This window comes from Oryctolagus cuniculus, chromosome 12, assembly GCF_051225735.1.
Source record: "Oryctolagus cuniculus isolate XC-2025 breed Fujian yellow rabbit chromosome 12, ASM5122573v1, whole genome shotgun sequence".
Classification (NCBI taxonomy): domain Eukaryota; kingdom Metazoa; phylum Chordata; class Mammalia; order Lagomorpha; family Leporidae; genus Oryctolagus; species Oryctolagus cuniculus.
In genome coordinates, this window is record NC_142878.1 from 106853235 (window position 1) to 106878972 (window position 25738).

A 25738-nucleotide genomic window follows, 5' to 3' on the forward strand; every position below is an offset into this window, starting at 1 on the left:
ATCCAAAGCCAGGAGCCAGGTGCTCCTCCTGGTCTCCCATGGGGTGCAGGGCCCAAGCACTTGGGCCATCCTCCACTGCTCTCCCGGGCCACAGCAGAGAGCTGGCCTGGAAGAGGGGCAATGGGGACAGAATCCGATGCCCCAACCAGGAATAGAACCCGGTGTGCCAGCGCCGCAGGTGGGGGATTAGCCTAGTGAGCCGCGGCGCCGGCCTGTTGTAAGTAACTTTATACTTCCAGCTTTCCCTAATGTTAATATCCTACACAAATACAGTACAGTTTGCTAAAACTAGAAAATTAACACTGACACAACACAGCAAACTAACCAACAGCCATATTATAATTTTGCCAGTTTTTCCAGTAAATCCTTTTTTCAGGGGCTGGGATCCAACCCAGCCTGGGTTGTCACACCTCTTGTCCAGGAGTTTCTCAGTCCTGGCATTTTGAAGAGTGGGGTCAGGATATTTTGTGGAAAGCTCCTCTATTTAGGCTTTTCGATGTGCAAGACTGGAAGGGCAAGGCATGTCGGCACGTCCCGTTACTGGTGCACCAGCTCTGGTAACACGCTTAAAATTCTATCCACCAAGTTTATTCTCTAGGAAATTATTATTGCTCTGTTTATAAAAATAAAATGTATCTTACAAAGGGTTCTTTTAAGACTGTGCAAATATTCTGTTTCTTCATACTTCTGTCCACCGATTTCTCCATCATTGACTACTCTCTTCCATGGTCTTGTCAGCTAGGCCTGCGAGCTCACCCACACCGTCTGACTGGCTGCATCCTGAATGTGGCCTTGAGAATGAAGCCGTGTGCCTGTCACAGCCTCCCTCACCTGTTCCTAGCAGCGTGCAGAGTAACAGTGGGAGAGATGCTGGACTGGAACTTAGGGACCTGACCTTGCTTCCTAGTTACCTTGGTAACAGCCCTCCCCCGTGTCCTGCGGCTTTCCTCTCTCGAGTTCACTGTTACCTTGTGTTAACAAGGAGGACAATTCTGTCCCGGTTGCCCCTCTTCCAGGCCAGCTCTCTGCTGTGGCCCAGGAAGGCAGTGGAGGATGGTCCAAGTGCTTGGGCCCTGCACCCCATGGGAGACCAGGAGAAGCACCTGGCTCCTGCCATCGGATCAGCACGGTGCACCGGCCGCGGCGGCCATTGGAGGGTGAACCAACGGCAAAGGAAGACCTTTCTCTCTGTCTCTCTCTCTCACTGTCCACTCTGCCTGTCAAAAATAAATAAATAAATAAAAAAACAAGGAGGACAGACATAGGCCAGACACCAAGAAGGCTCCTTCCCAGCTCTACCACCAAGACACAGGGCATGGCAGGCCTAGAGATGATGAGAGAACAGGGCGAGGCCCCCGGCCACTTCCGTCCTCAGGACGCGGCTGAGCGAGCACCAGGTGGAGACACCAGAGGTAAACAGAGTGCAGCGGTGCCAGCAAGCACGCCGTCACCTGTGGGCGGGGGCTTCCGCTGCCAGGCACTCAACGAGGGAGCCATGGTCTGGGCCCTCAGTAGGTGAGCACGGGGTGGCGGATGGGGAGCTGCAGGCCCGGCTGCTACCGTGAGACTCGGGCACCTGGGCGGCTGCGCCCAGGACCAGGTGGGAGACGACCCCGGCTGCTGGGCCGCACGCAGGGCTGTCGGGGCTCGCCCGACGCCTCTGTGACTCAACGGTATCCTATCAATTATTCAAGGTTTGTACATCACTTTTCAATTAGCACTCTCCTTGGCTCCAGAAAACACACACACGCGATTTATCAGCATATTCTCTCAATATTTCATAAAGAACAGGTCACTAGGAATTAAAACTAAGACTGCTCATAAAACATTTAATGCCTTTTAAAATGCCACGAAACACCAAGAAATTATAAATCTTTTAATTAACTGCTTCTTCAGTATATCCTACTTGGGTGACAACACTGGGCCTGCATAAAATGAGAGTCACAAAAACGTTGCTGTTTAAAATCTGGCAAGTGACTAAAGGAGGACATGTGAACTCAGTTCACGGAAGGGAGGCCGCAGCTGGGGCGCCCGGGAAAGCAGGTGCGCCGCGGGGTGGCTGTGTATCCCTTCCCAGATCAGCACGCTGGACCCTTCAGCTCTTGTCCAACTCTCAAAGTCCACCGGGTCTACAGCCACAGCATTCAGGTGCATCAGCTTCACTAGTCCCTCCTTGCGGGAAAAACACAACAGACTTGCCCTTTCATCCATTTTCAAGTATATATCATTCCTAACTATAAGCACATTGTCCTCAAACAGATCTCTAGAACTGTCTCGTCTTGAGTGACTGAGACTCTTCATCTAGTCCGCGGCTCCCCGCCCCACCAGCCGCGTGCGCACGCACACACACAAACACACACACACACACACACCACGTCCAGCGCGACCGCCATGCCGCCTTCTGCTCCTAGGAGTCCCCCACACACGCGGAGGCGCACAGTATTCCCTCCCGTGTCTGCCTCGCTCCACCCGGCGCAGCCCATCGAGGTTCTCTCGCGCTGGCACACGGGACGAGACCACCTTCCTTCCTTAAGACTGAGTAGTACCCCCCGCCACCCCCCGCATGTACACACTGTGTTTTCCTCATCCACTGCTCACGACGGGCACTGAGGGTACTTCCACCTCCCGGTTTCTGTGAACAATGCCACGATGAACAGAGCACGCCAGGGGCCCACCGGAGACCCTAACTGGAATTCTTTCGGGCGAGTATCGAGACGCAGGACGCCTGGGTCCTAGAGCAGTTCCGAGTTTACCTTTCTGAGGGCCCGCCACACTGTTCTTCGCAGTGGCCACAGCATCACGCGTTCCTACCAACGGTACAGGAGGCTTTCAATCTTGCCACATCCTTGCCAACAATTATTTTCTATTTTTTTCTTTCTCTTTTTGACAACATCATCCTAAGATGTGAGGTGGTTTGTCACTGTGGTTTTGACTTGGATTTTCCAATTAGTGGTTTTCTGAATCTTTCACATGCTTGTTGTCTATTTGTATATCTTCTTTGGAGAAATGTCTTTTCAAGTCATGTGCACATTGTTTTCTTTGCTTTTAAGAATTTATTTATGCCAGCGCCGTGGCTCACTAGGCTAATCCTCTGCCTGTGGCGCCAGCACTCCAGGTTCTAGTCCCGGTTGGGGCACCGAATTCTGTCCCGGTTGCCCTCTTCCAGGCCAGCTCTCTGCTGTGGCCAGGGAGTGCAGTGGAGGATGGCCCAGGTCCTTGGGCCCTGCACCCGCATGAAAGACTAGGAGAGGCACCTGGCTCCTGGCTTCAGATCAGCGCAGTGCCGGCCTTAGCGGCCACTTGGGGAGTGAACCAACGGAAGGAAGACCTTTCTCTCTGTCTCTCTATCTAGCTCTGCCTGTCAAAAAAAAAAAAAATTTATTTACTTGAAAGGGAGGGAGGGAGGGAAGGAGGGAGAGAAAAGGGGGAGGACGCTGGTATCTGCTACTTACTGGTTCACTGCCCTAATATTTGCGTCAGCTGAGGCTGGGCCACGCCAAAGCTGGGAACTCCCAGGTACTTGGGTCATTCTCCACTGCCTCCCCGGGTGTGCACTGGCAGGAAGCTGGATCGGATGCCAAGATGGCCCTCAAACCTGGACGGTCTGCAAAGGAAGTGGGCAGCCAAGAGGAAGCCTACTCTGCTGTGCTCAACGTCTGTCCCATCTACCCATTTAACAGTTTGTTTGCTTATGGCAGGGAAACAGAGAGACTGGGGAGGGGTGTGGAGAGGAGAGCGAGAGAGGGGGAGCGAACCCATCTATGGTCCACAAAGGCCAGGGGATGGATCTGGGAGCTGGGAACTCAATACAGATCTCCCACATGCGTGGCCTCCGGGGTGCAGGAAGCTGGCCCTGGGCACGGAGCTGGGCATGGAACCCAGGCACCGCACCAAGTGCCCATCTTCAACCGGGTTTTTTTTTTTTCTCATTTGGCTTTGCTGTTGTAGTTCCTTATGAATTTTGGGTATCAACTCCTGTCAGTTTACCTGAAGCGCTATCGCAAAATACGACAGACTAGACAACTTCAAGCAATAGAAACGGATCTCTCCCAGTGCAGGAGGCTGGGAGGTTCCAGGTGGAGGTGTCAGCGGATTGGGTGCCTGGCGAGGGCCGTGTTCTCCTGTGATGGCAGGGGCCAGGCAGCTCTCTGGGGCATACTAAGGGCACGGATCCAGTCCTCACGATCCAATTTTCTCACAAAGCTTCCTCCTGGTGAGTAGCTTTCCACACGTGGATTCCGAGAGGGACACACACATGAAGATCATAGTAGTGTTTATCAGACATACGGCTTGCAAAGAGGTATTTCTTTCCATTCTGAAGGTTGGTGTTGTACTCTGTGGGTCGTTCCCTCTGACGTGCAGTACGTCTTCAGTTTAATCTTGGTTAGCTTTTGTTGCCTGTGCTGCGTGTGTTTTATCTGAGAAGTCACCACTAGGATCAATGCTATGAATGTTTTCCCCTGCGTTCTGTCTAGAAGTTTCATGGTTTCAGTAATACATTTAAGTATCCAATCCCTGTGGAGGTGAATTGTGGATGGTGTGAGCTAAGGGTCCAGCCTCACCCTCTCGCATGTGGACCCCCAGCCTTCTCAGCACCCTTTGTGGAAGCATATCCCTTCCTCCTCGGGTGTCCTTGGCGAGCGTGTTGAAGGTCAGGGGACGCGCACTTTGCACGCTCACTCTATTCGCTTTCAGCCCACAGGGGCTCTGCCGAGAGATCTGCTGAGAGTCTGACGGGAGCTCCCTCGTGCATGACAAGTCGTTCGTCTCTCACTGCTTTCAACGTTCTTCTTGTCTGGTGACTGTTTTACTTCTTATTTCTTAGTGTGTATTTTTCGGGTACTCCTCTTATTTGGGGTCCTTCGGGTGTCTTCAATCTGCATGTCCATTTGCTTTCCTGGATCTGGGAAGTTTCCGGGCCTCCTTTCTTCACGTACGTTTTCTGCCCCTCTCTCTCTCTCTTCTCCTTCTGCAACTCTAATAATGTGCATATAGGTCTGCTTGATGGGGCCCAATAAATCGCTTAGACTTTCTTCACTCTTGTTCAATATTTCTTTTTTCTGTTTTGTTCCCTTGACTGGAAAATTTCAAATGACCTGTCACGACTTCTGCTTGATCAAATCTGCCCTGAAAGCCTTCAGTGAGCTTTTCCGTGCGCTTGTTGGATTCTTCAAAGCTTTTGCGTCTTTCCTGCACTTCCCATCCCTTGCTGAGGGTCTCACTGTGCTCATGGACACGTCCTTGCGCTTGGGGAGCGTCTTTACCACGGCTGTTTGAACTCCTGGCCAGTTGATTCATCTCTGTATCTTCAGGGTTAGTTTCTGGAGATTTATTTTGTCCTTTCGTCTGGGCCCTGCTTTCTGTTTCTCCATGCATCATCTCTCTTGTTGGAATCCGCACACTCGAGCTCAGACTTCTCATGGCCTTTAGGAACTGGGGAAGACCCTCACCCAGCAGCTCAGCTAGAGATTCCGGGGGTCCCTGGAGCCTCCTGGGGGGATGCAGCTTCTCTGAGCCCGGGTCAGCACCTCTCCCTGAGGGAGGCCTGCCGCTGCCTTTCTCGGACGGCCACAACCGTCCACGCCTCCGGGACCAGCCTTCAGCCGGGTGTGTTCCCGGTTCTCAGCAGCCCCCCACAGCTGCTGGCTTCCTGCTAGCCCTCCGAGTCAGGCCCAGCAGCAGCCCTCCACACCAGGGAGTGCCGGGCACTGCCCCGCCCTGCTTCCTCCCTGCCCCCTCCTGACAAGGTCACCCTGGCTGCGGGGCTGTGGGTCGCCTGCAGCTGCAGCAAGCTGCCCCTTCTGTTGTCGGGATTCAGCACTAGCCAGCAGAGACAGAGTCAGCCTGCAGGCAGCCGGGCAAGGCTGGAGTGCTGGACACACGCTCCACTGTTGTCCCTGCCAGGAGGCGGCTGAGAGGCCAGGCGCGCTCTCCCGGCACGAAGGCTGCCGGTGCTGGGGAGCGGTGACCCGGGTGAAGGGAAACAGCTCTTCTTATCCATTTCAACATCGCTGTTCTTGGCTTCGAGCTTGCCTGGGGGCATCACAATTCCTGGACTGGCTTCCGGAGTTCTCATAAAGTACTTTAACTTCTGCGTTGCTGTGACGTCGGCGTCTCCGTGGGGGAACCAGGGCTGAGACGTCCCATTCTGCCTCCTCGCCCTTTGCACTGGCCTTTTCACTGCCTTCCAGTGCGCATGTCTGGTCTCCGTGAGGAGACATTTCCAGGCTGAAGGCCCGCTATTTTCTGCTCTGGAATGACCCCAGGCACAGACAAGGTGCTTAACAATTACTTAATGACTGAAGGAAGAAATCAGCCTTAACGTTTTTTAAAGCTTTCATGCTCCATGGCCGATAATAAATCTGCGCTGGCTTCCCTTCCTAGGGGAGCCCTGTCTAAATGAGCTGGTTTTGCAGCGTTCCGAATAATTCCCCAAGAGCGTATCCTAAAAATGCCACACTGCAAGGAAAAGAGTATACTCTGATAGTGCCACATTGCTGGCTTACCTTTTGTAAAAATTTTAAGCCCAGAATTCTAGAAGCTCTATTTTCTTCAAGGCATACCGAAATCTGACTTCTTCTCCAAAGCCTCTGCAATTTCCCGAGGTAGAATCCATTCATTCATTCATTCATTCATTCATCAAACGTTCACCAGGCACCTAATCCGGGTCAGGTCCTCCACAAGGCGGCTTGGGCTGCTCTCAAGCTGTGACGACACTAGAGGGCTTCTCGTAGCTTTCCTATCTGTGTTTGCAATTCCTTCCCCTCTGTGTGGGATTCCAGAGCGAACGCACTGTGCCCACATCACCTCTGTATCCTGGCATCCGCAGAGGGTTCTGCGGACAGTAAGTGAAGTGAATACCGGCGTGCTCACACAGCCGCCAAGTGCCTGGGTTAGAAGGAAAATGTCTCCCAGACCATCTGGGCCTGCCAAAGAGCCAGAACTGCCGAAGCACTCGTTCATCGGTATCTTATACATTCCTCCATGTCTCAACTAATTCACCCCTTGATGCTTTTATTTTTCTATTCCTGATGGGAAGTGTGGTGGTGACTGTCCTTGTCCTTTACTTAGAGGGTACTAGCAAGTTAGTGCTCCATGTTTCAGTTATACCAGTTAGTAAGAAAAATGAAAAGGTACTCAAGTGGTTTCCAGAAATCACTCTCACCAGCACCGCCCGCCTCCCCCCCCCCCCCAAAAAAAAAAACAACAACAACAACCAACAACAACCAGGAAGCAGCACGTCCTATTACCGCAAACTCACGCACAGCAACGCTGAGGACTGACAGCTACGGACTACAGAGCCTAACAGGAACGGAACACAGCAGGAAGGGTGCGGACAAGGAAAGGAGAGACAAGTGCGCTTGGCAAACAGATGTCCCAGGGTCCCGGTCCCAAACTGAGTGACACTCACAGAGCAGAATGAACATAGAATGTGGGAAACACACTGACGGAGAGACCAGACGCTTCTCTGAGCCTCAAGAAACCGTGAGGTTGAAAGCAAGGTGCTGTTCTGAAAGGAGACGCGGGCTCTCAGAGCCGGGCAATCGACGCAGGTGCCTGTTAGCGCCTGGCCCACGGCTGGCACTTGAATGACAGCTGTTGTGAGGAGCTCAGAACTTGCGCAAGTGCCCCTCCTCCGTGACGCCTGGCAGAACCACCGCACGCCTCCCCCTGGGCGCCCCAGCCCTCGTACGGCGGGATGCCTCCCCCTGGGCGCCACCATCACTGCCACCTGGGCTGGGTCTGACTGCGTCACCCCACAGTGCCAGCGCTATCGTGTGCACAGTGTGATCCTTTGGGAAGGAACTGAGCCTCGTGCATGGGACCAGCGCCCGTCTGAGCTGGGGCCAGAGAGCTGTTCCCTCCTCCGCCACGAGAGGACACAGCCGCCCGCAGCCCAGAGCCGCGCACGCGGGTGCCCGGTCTCAGTCCCCGACCAGCGCCGTGAGGAGCGACTGTCTGCTTTCAGCCTCAGCAGCCCGACTGAGCCGGCGCCATCTACGGCTTTCCTGCTCCCAGAGAGTTTTCTGGAAGGCTGGGACCACGTGCCCCGCTTCTCTGGACTGGAATCAGTAGGCCCTCACTCATTATCAGGTGAGAGGAGGCATGAACCGCCTCACAGATGTCTCTCAGTCAGAATACTTTTTCTCTCAGGCAGAGTGGTTTCACTAGGAAAGGGGCCGCAGCAGGATGGAGGGCTCTTCCTGCAAGTCTCGCACGCTTCAAAGGCCCGTCCCTTTAGGTGCTTCTGCTGTGCAAGGCCACGTCTCGCTCTCTTCACCACCAGAGAGCAGGTTTCACAGAGTAAATGCTACCAGGTGGTGTAGCGTGGAACTGTGGAGGAACGGGGCGGGTTTGTGCACTTTTCAGTCTTATTTTGAGATCATTCTAAGCCAACAACTAGGTTGCAAAAATAGTCGTGTTCCCTTCACCCTGGCCCCTTCTGCTAACATCTTACAAAACCCTAGCAAAATGACTGAGGGAGGAAGCTAACTCTGGGCCAGAGAGAGCCACTGTTCTACAGCCCTTACCTGAATTTCCCAGTTTTCCTGCTAATATCCTTTCTCTGATCCAGGATCTCACAGAACTTTAGTTATTACTGCCTATTCTCTTGTGTTCTGACAGTTCCTTTTTTTTTGTGAAAATGAAATTTTAAAAGAATATCAGTTGTTGTAGAGACTGTCTCTCGATTTGGGCTGGACACAGCGAGGCTCGACTCTTGGCTCTCTGACTTATATCTGTGTCGCCTTGGGCAAGTCAACCTCTGCGACTCAGCTTTCCCAATCTGTGAAATGGGACAATAACACTGAATTTATGAGGTTATTCTGAACATTAAATGAGGCAATATGTATTAACATATCCACAACAAATGTTAATTCTTTTCTCCTTGCCCTACTTTCCAACTATTTCTGATAGAACATCTTGCTAAAATACCTTACTCTGTTTTAGCCCCTTCTTTTTCATGTAGCCTTCGACTGGAGACTCGCTGCACCCCCGTGAACAGCCCCTGCTGTGCTGGGTGACAGCTCCAGGACGGCGTTCTCCCCCCAGCTGTGCCCTCGCAGTGCCAGCATGCCTGAAGCTCCTGAGAGTCAGGCCCTGCTTTAGGGTCCTGGGATGTGACAAGGTTCCCCCTGTTCACGTGGCCCTGTGGCTGCAGGGGAAGATGGACATGCAAACAGTAACCGTGACTCCTGGCCTCAATCCCGTGAGAGACGTATGTCTAGGACCACACGAGAGGTACATTTAACCTGGGCTTGGGGGAGGAGTTTGCGAAGACGGTGTCGTTATGTCTGCTACGGGCTGCACAGCACATGGGCATTAACCAGAGGCAGGAGGCGAGAGGTGAGGGCGCCTTCCGCAGAGCGGAGCGGTGAGACCTGCGCTCCGCGTGGAGTCCATCGGCTCTGCAAGCTCTCCAGCTGGCCAGCGCCGTTGTGCCAGCCGCTCGGGGGCTCAGAAACCCGGCCAGGACACTTCCGGTCCCAGGGCTGGGCCGACAGAGCAGACCCCATGCACGCTCACACAGCTCCCTCCTGCACCATCTGCCAACCGCAGTCAAAGTTCCAGGCCGCGGCGGCCGGCTGCCTGCCCCCACTGCCCTTTTTCGCTTCTTTCAAACCCAAGTGTCCACCAATGGCTCCGTATCCAGCTCACCTCTGAGCTGAGCAGGCTGAGGGGTCTGAGGCTCTCCCCAGCACTCAGGGCGGCGGCCTCCCAGCTCTGCCACAGCCCCGTCTAACCGCGTCCCCACGGCGCTTTAGCAGGTGTTCCCAACCTACTGCCCACTGCACGGCGGGCCCGAGGTGAGCCCAGTACGACCTGTCGGACCATCTAGAGGCTTCTCTCAGGGCCTGGCTTACCCTCCCAATCATCTTCACCGCCCCCTCCCGCCCCCAATCTGGACAGGAAATAAGCCGAGTCCCTCGCGACCTCCCCACAGGAACCGGTGGCCTGGCATTCCCTACCGTCAGCTGGTGCATCAGGAGGTCCATGAGGAAGGTGATCTTGTTACTGAACAGAACGTCCGTGCAGTTTTCCACACAGTCGGTGCAGGCCAGGTTGTAGACACTGACGGCGCTGCAGAGGGACCTACCAGGAGAGAAACACCGTTCGTAAAAACCGGCGCAGCTCTTCTGCAGGCGCTTACACCCGTAACTTCAACGGCACAAAAGCAACAGGTGTGGGACGCAAGCTTCTCTGAGAAACCAAGCCAAACGCTAATGGGGCAAGGCCGATCGATCGTCTGCTAGCGAGAAAAGCGTGAACTTCCAGCCCACGCCCACACCCACGCCCACGCCCGGCGTTCCTTAGGACTCGATACTACCTCTTTCATTTCCACTAGTGAGAGCGGCACACCATGGAAAGACATTTACCTGGTACACCCTTAGGTTTCAGGACCAGAAAAAAAAGGAAGAAAGAAGCCGGCACCGCGGCTCACTAGGCTAACCCTCCGCCTGCGGCGCCAGCACACCGGGTTCTAGTCCCGGTCGGGGCGCCGGATTCTGTCCCGGTTGCCCCTCTTCCAAGCCAGCTCTCTGCTATGGCCCGGGAGTGCAGTGGAGGATGGCCCAAGTGCTTGGGCCCTGCACCCCATGGGAGACCAGGAGGAGCACCTGGCTCCTGCCTTCGGATCAGCATGGTGTGCAACAGCACGCCGGCCGCGGTGGCCATTGGAGGGTGAGCCAACGGCAAAGGAGCAGCTTAGATTTCCTGGTCCAGGCGAAGGGCGGGTGATGGAAGAAGACACCCACGGGGAGAGCTGGAGCCCGCCCTGTGACACAGGACTCCCGCGGATCTGGGGTGTGGGCACTCGTGCTGGGAGGCCGTGGGGGTGTGGTTGCGGGGTACAGGAGCCAAGGAGCACATTGGCCCTGGAGAGAGCAATAGACACGTTTTCCTCTTGAGGATTAAAAAAAAGTGACCGCCAGTGCCGACAGATGCCCTTGGAGGAAGAAGCATGGCTCTCGCCCGTGGGTCCCGCAGCCTGTCCCTGAAGCCGGCTTTGCCTGAGTGGATCTGAGTGAACCTCCTGCTTCAGGCCCACGGACAGCTTCTGATTTGGTCCTCACAACCAGGCCTCCAGGGCAGTATCTTAAAATGTGACCCAGGGACTGGCAGTATCAGCCTTACCTGGGAACTTGTGAGAACGGCAAATTCCCAAGCCCTGCCCCTGACCTCGTCACGGAAACTCTGGGCCGGTGTGTGTGTGTGTGTGTGTGTGTGTGTGTGTGTGTGTGTCTCGAGCTCTCTAGGGCACCGGATGCCCCTTCGAGTTCCAGGTCCACTGCTCCAGGACAAGGGCTCTGCACTCTGAGCCCTGGAATCAACTGCAGACCTCTGAGAATTGGTGCTTGCACGGACTCCTCCCCGGGGGATGAGCTGGGGGGTGGGGGGGCTCCTGACATCTGCACGCTGCAAAAGCTCTGTGTGCGATCCAGCTGTGCAGCCAGAATTGCAAACCAGACGTCTGAGAAGCGCCATGGGACCAAATACCGAAGTTCCTGCGCTGTGCCAGGCACTGTGCCGAGATCCGACAGACGAGCTGTCTGCTCTCGTGGAACGGGTGTTCGGGGGGAGGGCCCTGCTGCAGTCGTCTGTCTGTCTGTCTGTCTGGGGCAGGCGCACTCTGCTTCTTAGGATCAGTAGGTTCCTCACAGTGGGGCACGGCAGAGCACACTGCTTAAGATTACAGACGCCACAGTGAGATACTTCTGGGCTAGAACTCCGGTGCCACTATCCAAGACTGTAGCAAGTGACTATGTTATCGCCACAGCACCCAGTGTTGCCCCCACAAACCCAGAATAATACCACGTAAGCGTCACAGGGTTGTCCTGAGAATGAAATGAGACAATAGATGTGAAGTACTGAGGGCGGTGCCTGGTGCACGGTTAGCTTCTTAATCAACCAGAGCCCTTATAGGACTCCTTATTAAGGTCATCAGTCTTACGAGGATCAAGGTAAAATGAACGGTTACTAAACAGGGGTACGTTAAAGCACGCTAAGAGAGGCTGATTTCCAGGACAATGAAGCACAGTGCCTCTCCAAATTCCCCACGGTGAACTGGCGTGAACGGCGGAGGACTCCGAGTTGAGGGGAACCGTGAGGCGGCTCAGGCAGTCCCCGGTCTCTCCCAGGTTCCTGAGAAATGGACAGGAAGCCCCCGGTCCCCTGGGGACACACGTCTTGGGGGAAGGCTCCGCCTAGCAGATCCTTCACAAATGTGAATCAGCACCACTTCCAAGACTGTTTCTCTTCTTAATCTTAAAAATAACATGCACTATGATTATAAAAATAATTTTAAAATAACTGTAACGTTTTAAAAATAACAAACACGTCTCCTCCGCCTGTAATATTCTGCAGCGCGGGCCTGGGTTTCTAAGCAGAGCGTCGGGATGCTCAGGCGCTTCAGTCACAGGACAGGGAAATCAGAGCGGCGCGGACTGACGCTGGAGCTGGGGACCGGGGCTCCGCCGGGACACCACCCCACCGAGCTGCGTCCGAAGCTTAACCCGGGAACTTTAGGAATAGGTGATGGGCACCGAGGACAGCATTCCACAGGGCAAGGGCGTCTGGGGAGCGGCATCTCCCCGTGGGGGCCACACAGTGGCCGCTGACATACCCTCCCAGGTGTTTCATCCCCCTCTACACACACCCCCTGCAGGGGCCGGATGCGTCCAGGACACTGCCTGTGGCTCTCGGCTGTGGCTGCTGGGGGCAAGTTTTGGAAAAGTGAGACTCCTCTTGGTGTTGTGAGCCCTGACACACGTTTCCAGTCTAGGCTGTGCGGCAGGTGTGCAGAGCTGTGTGTGTCTGGGTCCAGCTCCTTCCTCACCGATGCTGGCCTCGGAGTCAGCAGAGCCCCCAGTGGCGACATCTGGTATTGCTTGTGGGGCCAACATACGTCTTTCCTGTCTTTCCTGGTTTTTGAAGTACCCACACCTTACTCTAAATTCCTCTGCTGATCAAAATACTTAAAAGGAGAAAGACTGCATACATTTTAAAGGCTGAATAGTGTCTCATCCTAAGGCCATAAAAATTTGGTTCAGCTACACTCTTATCATGCTGTGTCCCATTTTCAAGGTTTTACCAAACAAAGCTGATCCAACAGTCAGAATTCTTTCAAGACACAGGAGAAAAAGCTCCGGTTCACTTGGGTAGAAAGCAGATGAGCCGGCAGCCTAATATGGACATGTTCCAGCACCTGGAAAACCCAGGGGCAGACGCTCCACGTCCTGGCGAGCCCTGAAATCGCACACCACAGGCCCGCCTGCAGAGAAAGCACTGGGCACGCGTGGGTGCAGCTAACTCGCCAGAGGCTGGGGTTTGGGGTCTGGGTACTTTTTCAGTAGATTCAGCTGAAAGGCTAGAGGGTCCGCAGGACTGTGAGGCTGGGCTGTGTGCCCACGCCCCGGAGCAGGAGGGCGGCCTGCCGCAGGTGCTCGGGACTCCCCAAGCACGCGGCAGGCTGCACTGACAGCCACTTCTCCGGGGTAACTTTTCCAGGAAGGAGGCCACGGGTCCAAGGAAATGAACGTTTCTGAGGCTTCGGACAGACACTGCCAGACCCAAACCGCCTTCCAGGGACACAGAATTGCTGAAAGCAATTCACAGTCCCAGAAAAAGATGTTCTTCACGCTTCCACCAACGCTGGATAATCTCATTAAAACAAATCTGTATCAGTTTGACAGCTAAATAAGAACGGTATTTTTAAAGGTTTCTTTTATTATTAGTGTGATTAAAGATCTTTTTCAGGGCTTAGTTGCCATGTCTATTTATATTAAACAATTTTTCTTTTATTTGAGAGGGAGAAGGAGAAGCAGGGAGAGGGAGAGGGGGAGGGGAGGGGAGGGGAGGGGGAGACAGAATGCATTGCTGTCTGCTGGTTTACACTCCAAATGCCTGCAACAGCCAGGGTGGACTGAGCCAAAGCTGGGAGCCGGGAACCCATCCAGGTTCCCCAAGCGGTGGCGGCAGCAACCCAGCGACTTGAGCCATCCCCCTGCCTCAGGCATCGGGGAGCCGAGCAGCTCTGGAGCTCTGATGCGGGTGTGGCTTTCCCGGCCAGGGCGTGAGCTGCTCCGGCCCGGAAGCCGGTCCACACTGATGAAACCTGCCAAACGTTCAGGACTTCTGGGTTTTCCGTCACGACCTCCGGGGCCTTTCCACTTCAAGATTATAAAAGCGGTCCTTTAAGTTTACTTCGGTATGTCAAGGAACTCTGCACTTAAGTCACGACAGAAACCGACTTTGGAATAAGGTCTAGGGCAGAGGTTTACCTTGCCTTTCACAAAGCCAGTCGCTATTTATTTTTTAAATGGTTTTTAATTGTTCCAGTTCTCATACTGGAGGTGTTCTACCTTTGGTTTGTAAATATTCTCTGATTATAAATTTAACAAGCAATAGTATTTTTTTTCCAGTTTGACTTCTGATTCCGATTTTCTTTATGCTACTTAAAAAGTTTGACTTATTTGAAAGGCAGAGAGAGAGAGAGAGAGAGAGAGAGAGAGATCTTCCAGGCCCTGTCCACTCCCCAGACGCCTCATCGGCCAGTGCTGGGCAAGGCTGAAGCGGGAAGCCAGGAGTCCGGTCTCCCACGAGTCTCTCGAGCCGCTGCCTCCGGCCCCCACGCTGCACTGCTTGTGCCGTTTTGGAGGTAAACACCTTTGTGTGGCCTAACAATCTTTTTGTAGGTTCCTTTTCTTTCCTTCCCCGGCTTTTACGTTTTGAAAGCTCTTCTCCGCTGGGACGGGCAGTAAGGGTTCCCGCGCACTGCCTGTCTGTGCATTGGCTCTTTCCTGGACCTCCACTGGGTGGGGGAGTCAAGGTACTGCAATCCACTGTCAGCTTCCTTGACACCATCTCGCTGCAGTGCATCTGTCTCCCCCACAAGGTGCTGGGTGAAAAGCCACACGGAGGGGCTTCCCCGCTTCCTGGTCTGAGAACTCTGCCAGGGCACCAGTGTCACACCACCTATGTCCCCGCATGTAGAATGACACGTACAACATTATACTTCTACAACTGTACTCGGTTTCCCCCTTGTTTTTTTTTTTTTTTAACTTTTTTAAGATTATTTTTATTTTTTGACAGGCAGAGTGGACAGTGAGAGAGAGAGACAGAGAGAACGGTCTTCCTTTGCCGTTGGTTCACCCTCCAATGGCCGCCGCGGCTGGCGTGCTGCGGCCGGTGCACTGCACTGATCCGATGGCAGGAGCCAGGTGCTTCTCCTGGTCTCCCATGGGGTGCAGGGCCCAAGCACCTGGGCCATCCTCCACTGCACTCCCGGGCCACAGCAGAGAGCTGGCCTGGAAGAGGGGCAACCGGGACAGAATCCGGCGCCCCGACCGGGACTAGAACCTGGTGTGCCGGCGCCGCTAGGCGGAAGATTAGCCTAGTGAGCCGCGGCGCCGGCCGGCCCCCTCCTTGGTTTTGATCCATATCTTTTATGGCCTCAATTTTCAATGTCTATTTTTCTGTTTTATTGAACAGAATTTCTGGGGCTGGCGTTGTAGCACAGCAGGTTAAGCCACTGCCTGCGACACCCGCCTCCCACATGGGCGCCTGTTCCAATCTTTGCTGCTCCACTTCCGATCCAGCTCCCTGCTAACGTGTCTGCGAGTGCAGGGGAAGATGGCCAAAGTGCTTGAGCCCTGCATCCACGTGGGAGTCTGGTACGGAGTTCCAGGCTCCTGGCTTTGGCCTGGCCCAGTCCCCGTAGTTGCACGTATCTGGGGAGTGAACCAGCAGATGGAAGCTCTCTCTCTAACTCTCTTCAAGAAAACAACCCCACAGAATTCCCCTATTTGTTCCTACGTGTGTCTCAAGCCTTCTGTGGCTATCACGGCAGCATAAGCATAAGAAGCAAGCAGACCGTGGCGGGGCCTGGGCGGCGGGGCCTGGGCGGCGGGGCCTGGGCGGAGGGGCCTGGGCAGGGACGCCCTGGGTGCTCTACGGTGCGGAATGCGCTGCCTTCTCACCACGTCCCGAGAAACCTTTACAAAGAAACCACTTTCCCAGGGAGGACTGAGAACTTCGGGTCAGGAAAAACTGGTCCACTCGGAAAAGCGTGTTTGTGAGAGACGGGCTGTTTGAAGAGCACCTGCCTGGGACAGCGCGCCTTTGAACCCAGCCTGGGTGGTCCGCCCCAGCCCTGCTCCCTGTAATTTTAAACTTGAATGGCTGGAAGCACTTTTTAACATCAAACAGAAAGCCCCAGAATCTGAGAGCACTTTTGAGGAGACGTTGAAATCTCAGTCCCAAGCGCAGGGGTCGTGGGGGAGGGGCTGCGGGACCAGGGCTTCCTGCCCACAAATAACTGGGGAGGGGGCTGGCGGGGCGTGAGGGAATGAGGCTTCTCACTGGACCTGCTTCCTCTGACCACAGGGGCTGGCGGATCAGACCAGGGACGCGTTCACCGCAGAAGACGTGAGCGAGGCACGCAAACACTGCCTCACACGTCACAGCGGGGAAGGCTTTTCAGGAAACACCGTCGCCAAAATTCACGGTCCTACCCCAGCCACGCCCATTTCCCAAAACGTGCACGGGGGGGGGGGGGGGGGGGGGGTGCTGAGGCTCTGCGCTCCCGCCCGGCAGGGTTCCCGGCCATGGCAGGGTTCCCGGGGTCCCCCCGGATGCAAAGGGAAACGTGGAGCTGCCCTCAGGGACCAGCTCAGTGTTCACCGTGGGAAAGGCCAGGCCCCAGGTAGCCAGGGGCAGGCGGGGACCCAGCCTCTCCAAACACAGCGGGCTAACGCAGGCCGTCCACACTGAACCCCGCCCTGCAGGTCGGCGTGCCTCAGGAAAGGCGGGGAGGAATGTGAAAACCAGAGCCCCGTGCAGTCCATAAGGTACTGTGATCTCGGTCCGCAGCAAGCATTCAACAGATGGTGTGCAGGGGTCTTCAGAAACACTCGTGGGAATGCGTATCATGAAAAACTGTTTAGGAATTTCAAAACTTCTCTAAAAAATGTTTCTATTTGAGAGGCAGAGAGAGGGGGAAGGGAAGAGAGATTGATCGATCTTCCGTTTGCTGGTTCACCCCTCGAGTGCCTACAGCAGTCAGGTCTGGGACAGCCAAAGCCAGGAGCCAGGAAGTCCACCTGGGTTTCTCACATGGGTGGCAGGGGTAGGGCGAGGGTTAGGTCTCCCAGAGATGCACACTAGCAGGGTGCTGGGTGGGAGACAGAGGCAGCCCTGATTGCAGGCGCCCCCAGCAGGGCTCCAACCTGCTGCTCCACAACTCGGCTCTGATTTAAAGCTGTTTTGCGCCACAATCAACTTGTCTTTTTTTGCGCCTTCCACGCCCTCCTGAAACACACTCATGGTTTACCTGCACCCAGTTATCCTCAAACTACCCCTGTGGTTGCAAAGCTCCCAACTGAAGTCACTTTCAGGCATCTTCACGGATTATCTGACACTAGGGCGCCCAAGCTGTGGCTGGGGCGCTCACGGGCCAGTGAACCCACGGAGTGAGCGGAGCCCGCAGTGCGAGCTGCCGTCTGCGCCTGCACGAGGGGCCCGCCTGGAAGCCACACGTGTCCATGCTACAGGCAGAGACCGACCTGTGCCTGACCAGGGAAACACGGCACTGTCACCTAACCAGACTCCATCCACCACTGCTAGGCAAGATCCTGGCCCCACGGGTCATTCTGGGGCCCTGGCGCTGGGCAGCAGAGCATGGACAAGCACAGAGACGGCTTAACAGAGGGCGACAGCACTCTTCCTTGTGTCAAGTGGAATGGACAAGAATGCACAACCAGAATATCTTAATACATTAGTTAACCACATTCTCCACGACTCTGCTGTCTCAGGGCTCATGTGAAGTTTACCATGAACCTTTATCCTCAGACACTCTTGCTTATCCTGTTTTTATAGCCATCAAGAATAACTTCTAGACTCAGAGAAGATCATGGCATAGCTGTATATTTTGCAGTGGATTTTTAAAAATGAGGATATTATTTTAGAACCTGAACCTTAGGCTGTGGCTAAATTGCTTTATAAATTATGCTGGGAGATTGGATTTAATACTAGCCAGTTGTTATACAAAGATTTCCATTGGGTGGAGACATGATTTACTGATTCTGTGTAAGAAAGCACCACTTACGTCCAGGTGCTACGTTAAGTGTAGCAGGCAACAAGAAAAAGAGTTGGATACTGCTCCAGATCTAAGCTAGTACTCCTCAAATGCCCACAATGGTTAGGTCTAGGCTGGGACCACAGCCAGGAGCCACGAACTCAATCCAGGTCCCCCTTGTGGGTGGCAGGGACCCAGTAACATCACCATTGTCTCACTAGGTGTGCATCGGCAGGCGGCTGGAGCCAGGAGCGGGAGTTGGCCACCAGAGCTGAGAATGGAGCCCGGGCGCTCTGATGTGGGGCCCGGGGATCTTAAACATTAGGCCAAACACCTGCCCCAAAAATCTGTTTAAAATTATGAAATAAAACACAGATTGAGAAAACTACACACACACAAATGTACAGTGTCCTGGATCGTAACGAGGCATACATGCTTGTAACCATGCCAGCAAGGACCAGAATTCTGCTACTAAGAAGCACCCCCTGGCCCCAGCTTTGCTTCAAGCCAATTACAGCCTCCGTCCCCACCAGCAGCCGCTATGCTGACGCTACAACGGTTGTGTCCTTGCGCATTACTGTGCTTTAACCTCCTAAATGTGCCGCTCCAGCTCTGAGTGCATATCCACAGCTCATCCTTATCTACTCTTCACTGTCTTTAAAAAAAAAAAAAAAAAAACTCTTGGGGACTGGTGCCGTGGTGTGGCAGGTAAAAGCACCTGCTTGTGGTGCTGGCATCCCCTATGGGCTCTGGTTCGAGTCCCAGCTGCTCCACTTCCAATCCAGCTCCCTGCTAATGCACCTGGGAAAGCAATAGAAGATGGCCCAAGTGCTTGGGCCCCTGCACCCACGTGGGAGACCTGGAAGAAGCTCCTGGCCGCTGGCTTTGGATTGGCCCAGCTCCAGCTGTTGCAGCCATTTGGGGAGTGAACCAGCAGTGGAAGACTTCTTTCTCTTTCTGTCTCTGCCTTCCCAATAAAGAAAGAAATAAATAGTTTTATTTAAAAAAAGTCTTGATATGCCCTCTGAGTCGTGGAGTTCTCCTCCACCCTCCTTTCCCTAATGGCTTTGCTAACTGCACACAGAAGGTGAAGTTCAGGATGGTCCCCTTTCCTCAGCGTTTACTAAGAACGAGCAGCTGCGCCCAGACAGCTGAACAGACTTGGTGTGGTCCCTTCTGGCCAGACTGCTCGTAGGTGGAGCAATTCCGAGACCAGGAAGCACATGATGTCCGAGGTCACTCCTCGTCATGGGAGCAGTCCCCGGTGAGCAAGGCTCGGAGCCGTTAATTCACAGAGGGTCACAAAACTGTGACCTCCCGTTATTTTGCTTCCATTCATCAGATGGTCAGTTTATGAGGGATGCCCCCCTCCCTGCATCTGTGTAGTCGCACAGTGCCACCTGTCTGTGACTTCATTTCCACTCATCCAGCTTGCATCAGAGCTGGTCCCTACCATGTTCAGAAAGTGACTAGCTTCACGTATCAGAGAGAACGCATGGACTGTTAAGGGACATCTACGAAAGACAACAGCTAATATCCCACGGAACAGTGGGAAACCGGATGCTTTCTCCCGAAGACTGGGAACACGGCAGGATGTCTCCTCAGCACGCGTACTCTTCTCTCCCTGGAAGCTCTACCCAGGGCAGTGAGAAAAGGGAGTAAGAGGTACATAGATGGAGAAGGAAGAAATAAAACTATACTTGTATAAAGATGACATGAGTGTTGGTCGAGAAAGTTCCAAGGAACTGACAAACCTAAGTCCTCTTGCAATGACTGATTGTATACAGCAAGGCTGCGACACAAAACCCTGAGAAAAGTCAGTTGCCTTCCTATGTATTATCAATGACTAACTGGAATTTGAAATAAAAAATTCAATTAAAAATACATTAGTATTGCCCTCTACTCCTCCCAAAAAGAAATCCTTAGGTATAAATCTAACAAAATATGTATAAGGATCTCTGAGGAAAACTAGAAAACTCTGATAGAAAAAAAATCAAATATCTAAATAAGTGGAAAGGTATTCCATATTCATGGTGCAAGATGTCATGTATTCCTCACTTGATCTACAGATTCAACCAAAATCCAAGCAATGGGGCTGGTGCAATGGCATAGGGGGTTAAAACCACTGCCTGCTGTGCCGGCATCCCAAATGGGCACTAGTTCGAGTCCTGGCTGCTCTACTTCTGATCCAGCTCTCTGCTGTGGCCTGGGAAAGCAGCATACGATGGCTCAAGTGCTCGGCCCCTGCACTCACAGAAGGTCCTGGCTCCTGGCTGTGGGATGGCGCAGCTCCGGCTGTTGCGGTCATCTGGGGAGTGAACCAGTGGATGGAAGACCTCTCTCTCTCTCTGTAACTCTGCCTTTCACATACATAAACCTTTAAAACAAACCCAAGCAAGTGACTCTGTGGATACTGATACAAGGAACCTAAAGTGTGCATGGAAAGGCGGCAGACTGTGAACAGAGCTGGAGGACTGGCCTGAGCTCCCGTCTTACGGTAAAGCTACAGATGTCAAGAGAGGTGGTGCTGGTGAAAACAGAGACAGAGATCAACGGGACGCAAAGCGAGCTCAGAAATTAGACCCAGACAAATTCACGCAGTGGACCACCGACAAAGGAGCAAAGGCAGTCAGTGCAGAAAGGAGAGCCCTTCAACAAATGGGGCTGGAACACCCGGACGGGCACAGTGGACTTGGTTTCTACTTTTCACAAAGATTAACTTAAACCAGATCTCAGGCCTAAATGCAGAGTGCAAAAGAATAAAACTTCTTGAAGAGGACAAAGGTAATCTTGGGGTTGCCAATGACTAGATACAATACCCAAAAGAGAAAACTGACATGGGTTTACTAAAGTTGATAAATCTGTCAGGCAAAAGACGATGCTAAGAGAATGAAACGCCGGGCTGGGGTGTGGCTCAGGGTGTCGTGGAGACCCTGCTTGGAAGCCCGCGTGCCGCACTGCGGTGCCGGGGCTGGGGTCCAGGCTCTGTTTGCAAATCCATCTTGCTAATGCACACACTGGGAAGCAGCAGCTGCTGGCTAACGTACGTGGGTCCCTGCCACTCACTGGGAAGACGTGGATCACGTTCCCAGCTCCTGTCTTCACCTGGCTGGCCCAGGCCTGGCTATCACAGGCATTGGGGGAATGAATCAAAAACTGGAAGACCCTGTCTGTCTCGTTCTGTCTCTGCCTTCCAAATAAATAAAAGAAACAAAATATTTAAAAATAGATCCATTTGGGCTATAGTGTCGTTTAAATCTACTGTCTCCTTGTAGAGCTTCTGTCCTGTTGATCTATTTCTGAGTGGAGTATTGAAGTCCCCCAGTACTATTGTAGTGGAGTCTAAGTCTCCCTTTAAGTCCCTTAACAAATCTTTTAAATAAACCGGTGCCCTGTAATTAGGTGCATATACATTGATAATCGTTATATCTTCCTGTTGAATTGATCCCTTAATCATTATATAGTGCCCCTCTTTGTCTCTCTTAACAGTTTTTGTGTTAAAGTTTATGTTGTCTGATATTAAGATGGCTATGCCCGCTCTTTTTTCATTTCTGTTGGCATGGTATATCTTTTTCCAGTCTTTCACTTTTTTTTTTTTTTAAACTTTTATTTAATGAATATAAATTTCCAAAGTACAGCTTATGGATTACAATGGCTTCCCCCCCATAACATCCCTCCCACCCACAACCCTCCCCTTTCCCACTCCCTCTCCCCTTCCATTCACATCAAGATTCATTTTCGTTTCTCTTTATATACAGAAGATTAGTTTAGCATACATTAAGTAAAGATTTCAACAGTTTGCTCCCACACAGAAACATAAAGTGAAAAATACTGTTTGAGTACTAGTTATAGCATTAAATCTCAATGTACAGCACACTAAGGACAGAGATCCTACATGAGGAGTAAGTGCACAGTGACTCCTGTTGTTGACTTAACAAATTGACACTCTTTTTTATGGCATCAGTAATCACCCTAGGCTCTTGTCATGAGCTGCCAAGGCTATGGAAGCCCCCTGAGTTCACTGACTCTGATCATTTTTAGACAAGGCCATGGTCAAAGTGGAAGTTCTTTCCTCCCTTCAGAGAAAGGTACCTCCTTCTTTGATGACCCGTTCTTTCCACTGGGATCTCACTCGCGGAGATCTTTCATTTAGTTTTTTTTTTTTTTCCAGAGTGTCTTGGCTTTCCATGCCTGAAATACTCTCATGGGCTTTTCAGCTGGATCCGCATGCCTTAAGGGCTGATTCTGAGGCCAGAGTCCAGCCTTTCACTTTCAGTCTGTATGCATCTTTGTTGTAAAGATGCAGCTTCTCAGACCATAAAGGAATGAAGTTGGAAATTAGCACCTCAGGAATCCCTAGAGCATACGCAAACACATGGAGACTGAACAACATGCTCCTGAATGAACACTGGGTCATTCAAGAAATCAAAAACTCTCTGGAGTAAATGAGTATACCAGCACAACATACCAAAACTTATGGGATACAGCAAAAGCAGTGTTAAGAGGAAAGTTTATATCAATAGGTGCCTACATCAAGAAATTAGAAAGGCACCAAATAAACGAGCTTTCAATTCATCTCAAGGATCTAGAAAATCTGCAGCAAACCAAACCCAAATCTAGTAGGAGAAGAGAAATAATTAAAATCAGAGAAGAAATCAACAGGATTGAATCCAAAAAAAATTACAAAAAATCAGCCAAACGAGGAGCTGGTTTTTTGAAAAAAAAAAATAAACAAAATTGACACCCCATTGGCCCAACTAACTAAAAAAAGAAAAGACCCAAATCAATAAAATCAGAGATGAAAAAGGAAACGTAACAACAGACACCACAGAAATAAAAAAATCATCAGAAATTACTACAAGGACTGGTATGCCAGCAAACAGGGAAATCTGTCAGAAATGGATAGATTCCTGGACACATGCAACCTACCTAAATTGAACCAGGAAGACATAGAAAACCTAAACAGACCCATAATTGAGACAGAAATTGAAATAGTAATAAAGGCCCTCCCAACAAAGAAAAGTCCAGGACCAGATGGATTCACTGCTGAATTCTATCAGACATTGAAAGAAGAACAAACTCCAATTCTTCTCAAACTATTCAGAACAATCGAAGAAGAGGGAATCCTCCCAAATTCTTTCTATGAAGCCAGCATCACCTTAATTCCTAAGCTGGAAAAAGATGCAGCATTGAAAGAGAATTATCCCTGATGAACATAGATGCAAAAATCCTCAGTAAAATTCTCGCCAATAGAATGCAACAACACATCAGAAAGATCATCCACCCAGACCAAGTGGGATTTATCCCTGGCATGCAGGGATGGTTTAATGTGCGCAAAACAATCAATGTGATACACCACATTAACAGACTGCAGAAGAAAAACCATATGATTATCTCAATAGACGCAGAGAAAGCATTTGATAAAATTCAACACCCTTTCATGATGAAAACTCTAAGCAAACTGGGTATGGAAGGAACATTCCTCAATACAATCAAAGCAATTTATGAAAAACCCACGGCCAACATCCTATTGAATGGGGAAAAGTTGGAAGCATTTCCACTGAGATCTGGTACCAGACAGGGATGCCCACTCTCACCACTGCTATTCAATATAGTTCTGGAAGTTTTAGCCAGAGCTATTAGGCAAGAAAAAGAAATTAAAGGGATACAAATTGGGAAGGAAGAACTCAAACTATCCCTCTTTGCAGACAATATGATTCTTTATTTAGGGGACCCAAAGAACTCTACTAAGAGACTATTGGAACTCATAGAAGAGTTTGGCAAAGTAGCAGGATATGAAATCAATGCACAAAAATCAACAGCCTTTGTATACACATGCAATGCCACGGCCGAGGAAGAACTTCTAAGATCAATCCCATTCACAATAGCTACAAAAACAATCAAATACCTTGGAATAAACTTAACCAAGGACATTGAAGATCTCTACAATGAAAATTACAAAACCTTAAAGAAAGAAATAGAAGAAGATACCAAAAAATGGGAAAATCTTCCATGCTCATGGATTGGAAGAATCAACATCATCAAAATGTCCATTCTCCCAAAAGCAACTTACAGATTCAATTGAATACCAATCAAAATACCGAAGACATTCTTCTCAGATCTGGAAAAAATGATGCTGAAATTCATATGGAGACACAGGAGACCTCGAATAGCTAAAGCAATCTTGTACAACAAAAACAAAGCCGGAGGCATCACAATACCAGATTTCAGGACATACTGCAGGGCAGTTGTAATCAAAACAGCATGGTACTGGTACAGAAACAGATGGATAGACCAATGGAACAGAACAGAAACACCAGAAATCAATCCAAACATCTACAGCCAACTCATATTTGATCAAGGATCTAAAACCAACCCCTGGAGTACGGACAGTCTATTCAATAAATGGTGCTGGGAAAATTGGATTTCCACATGCAGAATCATGAAGCAAGACCCCTACCTTACACCTTACACAAAAATCCACTCAACGTGGATTAAAGACCTAAATCTACGACCTGACACCATCAAGTTATTAGAGAGCATTGGAGAAACCCTGCAAGATACAGGTACTGGCAAAGTCTTCCTAGAAAAGACCCCAGAAGCACAGGCAGTCAAAGCCAAAATTAACATTTGGGATTGCATCAAATTGAGAAGTTTCTGTACTTCAAAAGAAACATTCAGGAGAGTGAAGAGGCAACCGACAGAATGGGAAAATATATTTGCAAACTATGCAACAGATAAAGGGTTGATAACCAGAATCTACAAAGAAATCAGGAAACTCCACAACATCAAAAGAAACAACCCACTTAAGAGATGGGCCAAGGACCTCAATAGATATTTTTTAAAAGAGGAAATCCAAATGGCCAACAGACACATGAAAAAATGTTCAAGATCACTAGCAATCAGGGAAATGCACATCAAAACCACAATGAGATTTCACCTCACCCTGGTTAGAATGGCTCACATTCACAAATCTACCAACAATAGATGCTGGCAAGGATGTGGGGAAAATGGGACACTAACCCACTGTTGGTGGGAATGCAAACTGGTTAAGCCACTATGGAAGTCAGTCTGGAGATTCCTCAGAAACCTGAATATAACCCTACCATACAACCCAGCCTTGGAATTTACCCAAAGGAAATTAAATTGGCAAACAAAAAAGCTGTCTGCACATTAATGTTTATTGCAGCTCAATTCATTTGGAACCAACCCAAATGCCCATCAACAGTAGACTGGATAAAGAAATTATGGGACATGTACTCTATACTCTATAGAATACTACGCAGCAGTCAAAAACAATGAAATCCGGTCATTTGCAACAAGAGGGAAGAATCTGGAAAACATTACACTGAGTGAATTAAACCAGTCCCAAAGGGACAAATATCATATGTTCTCCCTGATCGGCGACAACTGACTGAGCACCAAAGGGGAAACCTGTTGAAGTGAAATGGACACTATGAGAAACAGTGACTTGATCAGGTCTTGTCCTGACTGTTGATGTACTATGTAACACTTTATCCATTTTAGTATTTTTTTTGTTTTGTGCTAGTACTATTGTTTGAACTCTGTAATTAACACACAATTATTCTTAGGTGTTTAAATTTTAACTGAAAAGTGATCCCTGTTAAATACAAGAGTGGGAATAAGAGAGGGAGGATATGTACA

The 25738-nt window shown here is 51.1% G+C and overlaps 1 protein-coding gene across 10 annotated transcripts in view; it reads right to left on the reverse strand.

Annotated features, from left to right (window-relative positions):
• Positions 1-25738, reverse strand: part of SCAPER (S-phase cyclin A associated protein in the ER) — a 439476-nt gene that overhangs the window by 88776 nt on the left and 324962 nt on the right. For all 10 annotated transcript variants that reach the window (XM_070054635.2, XM_051834595.3, XM_051834596.3 and 7 more), the window contains one exon: positions 9969-10092. In XM_070054635.2, coding sequence (XP_069910736.1) covers positions 9969-10092 — 124 coding nt within the window. The remainder of the gene's footprint in view (positions 1-9968; positions 10093-25738) is intronic.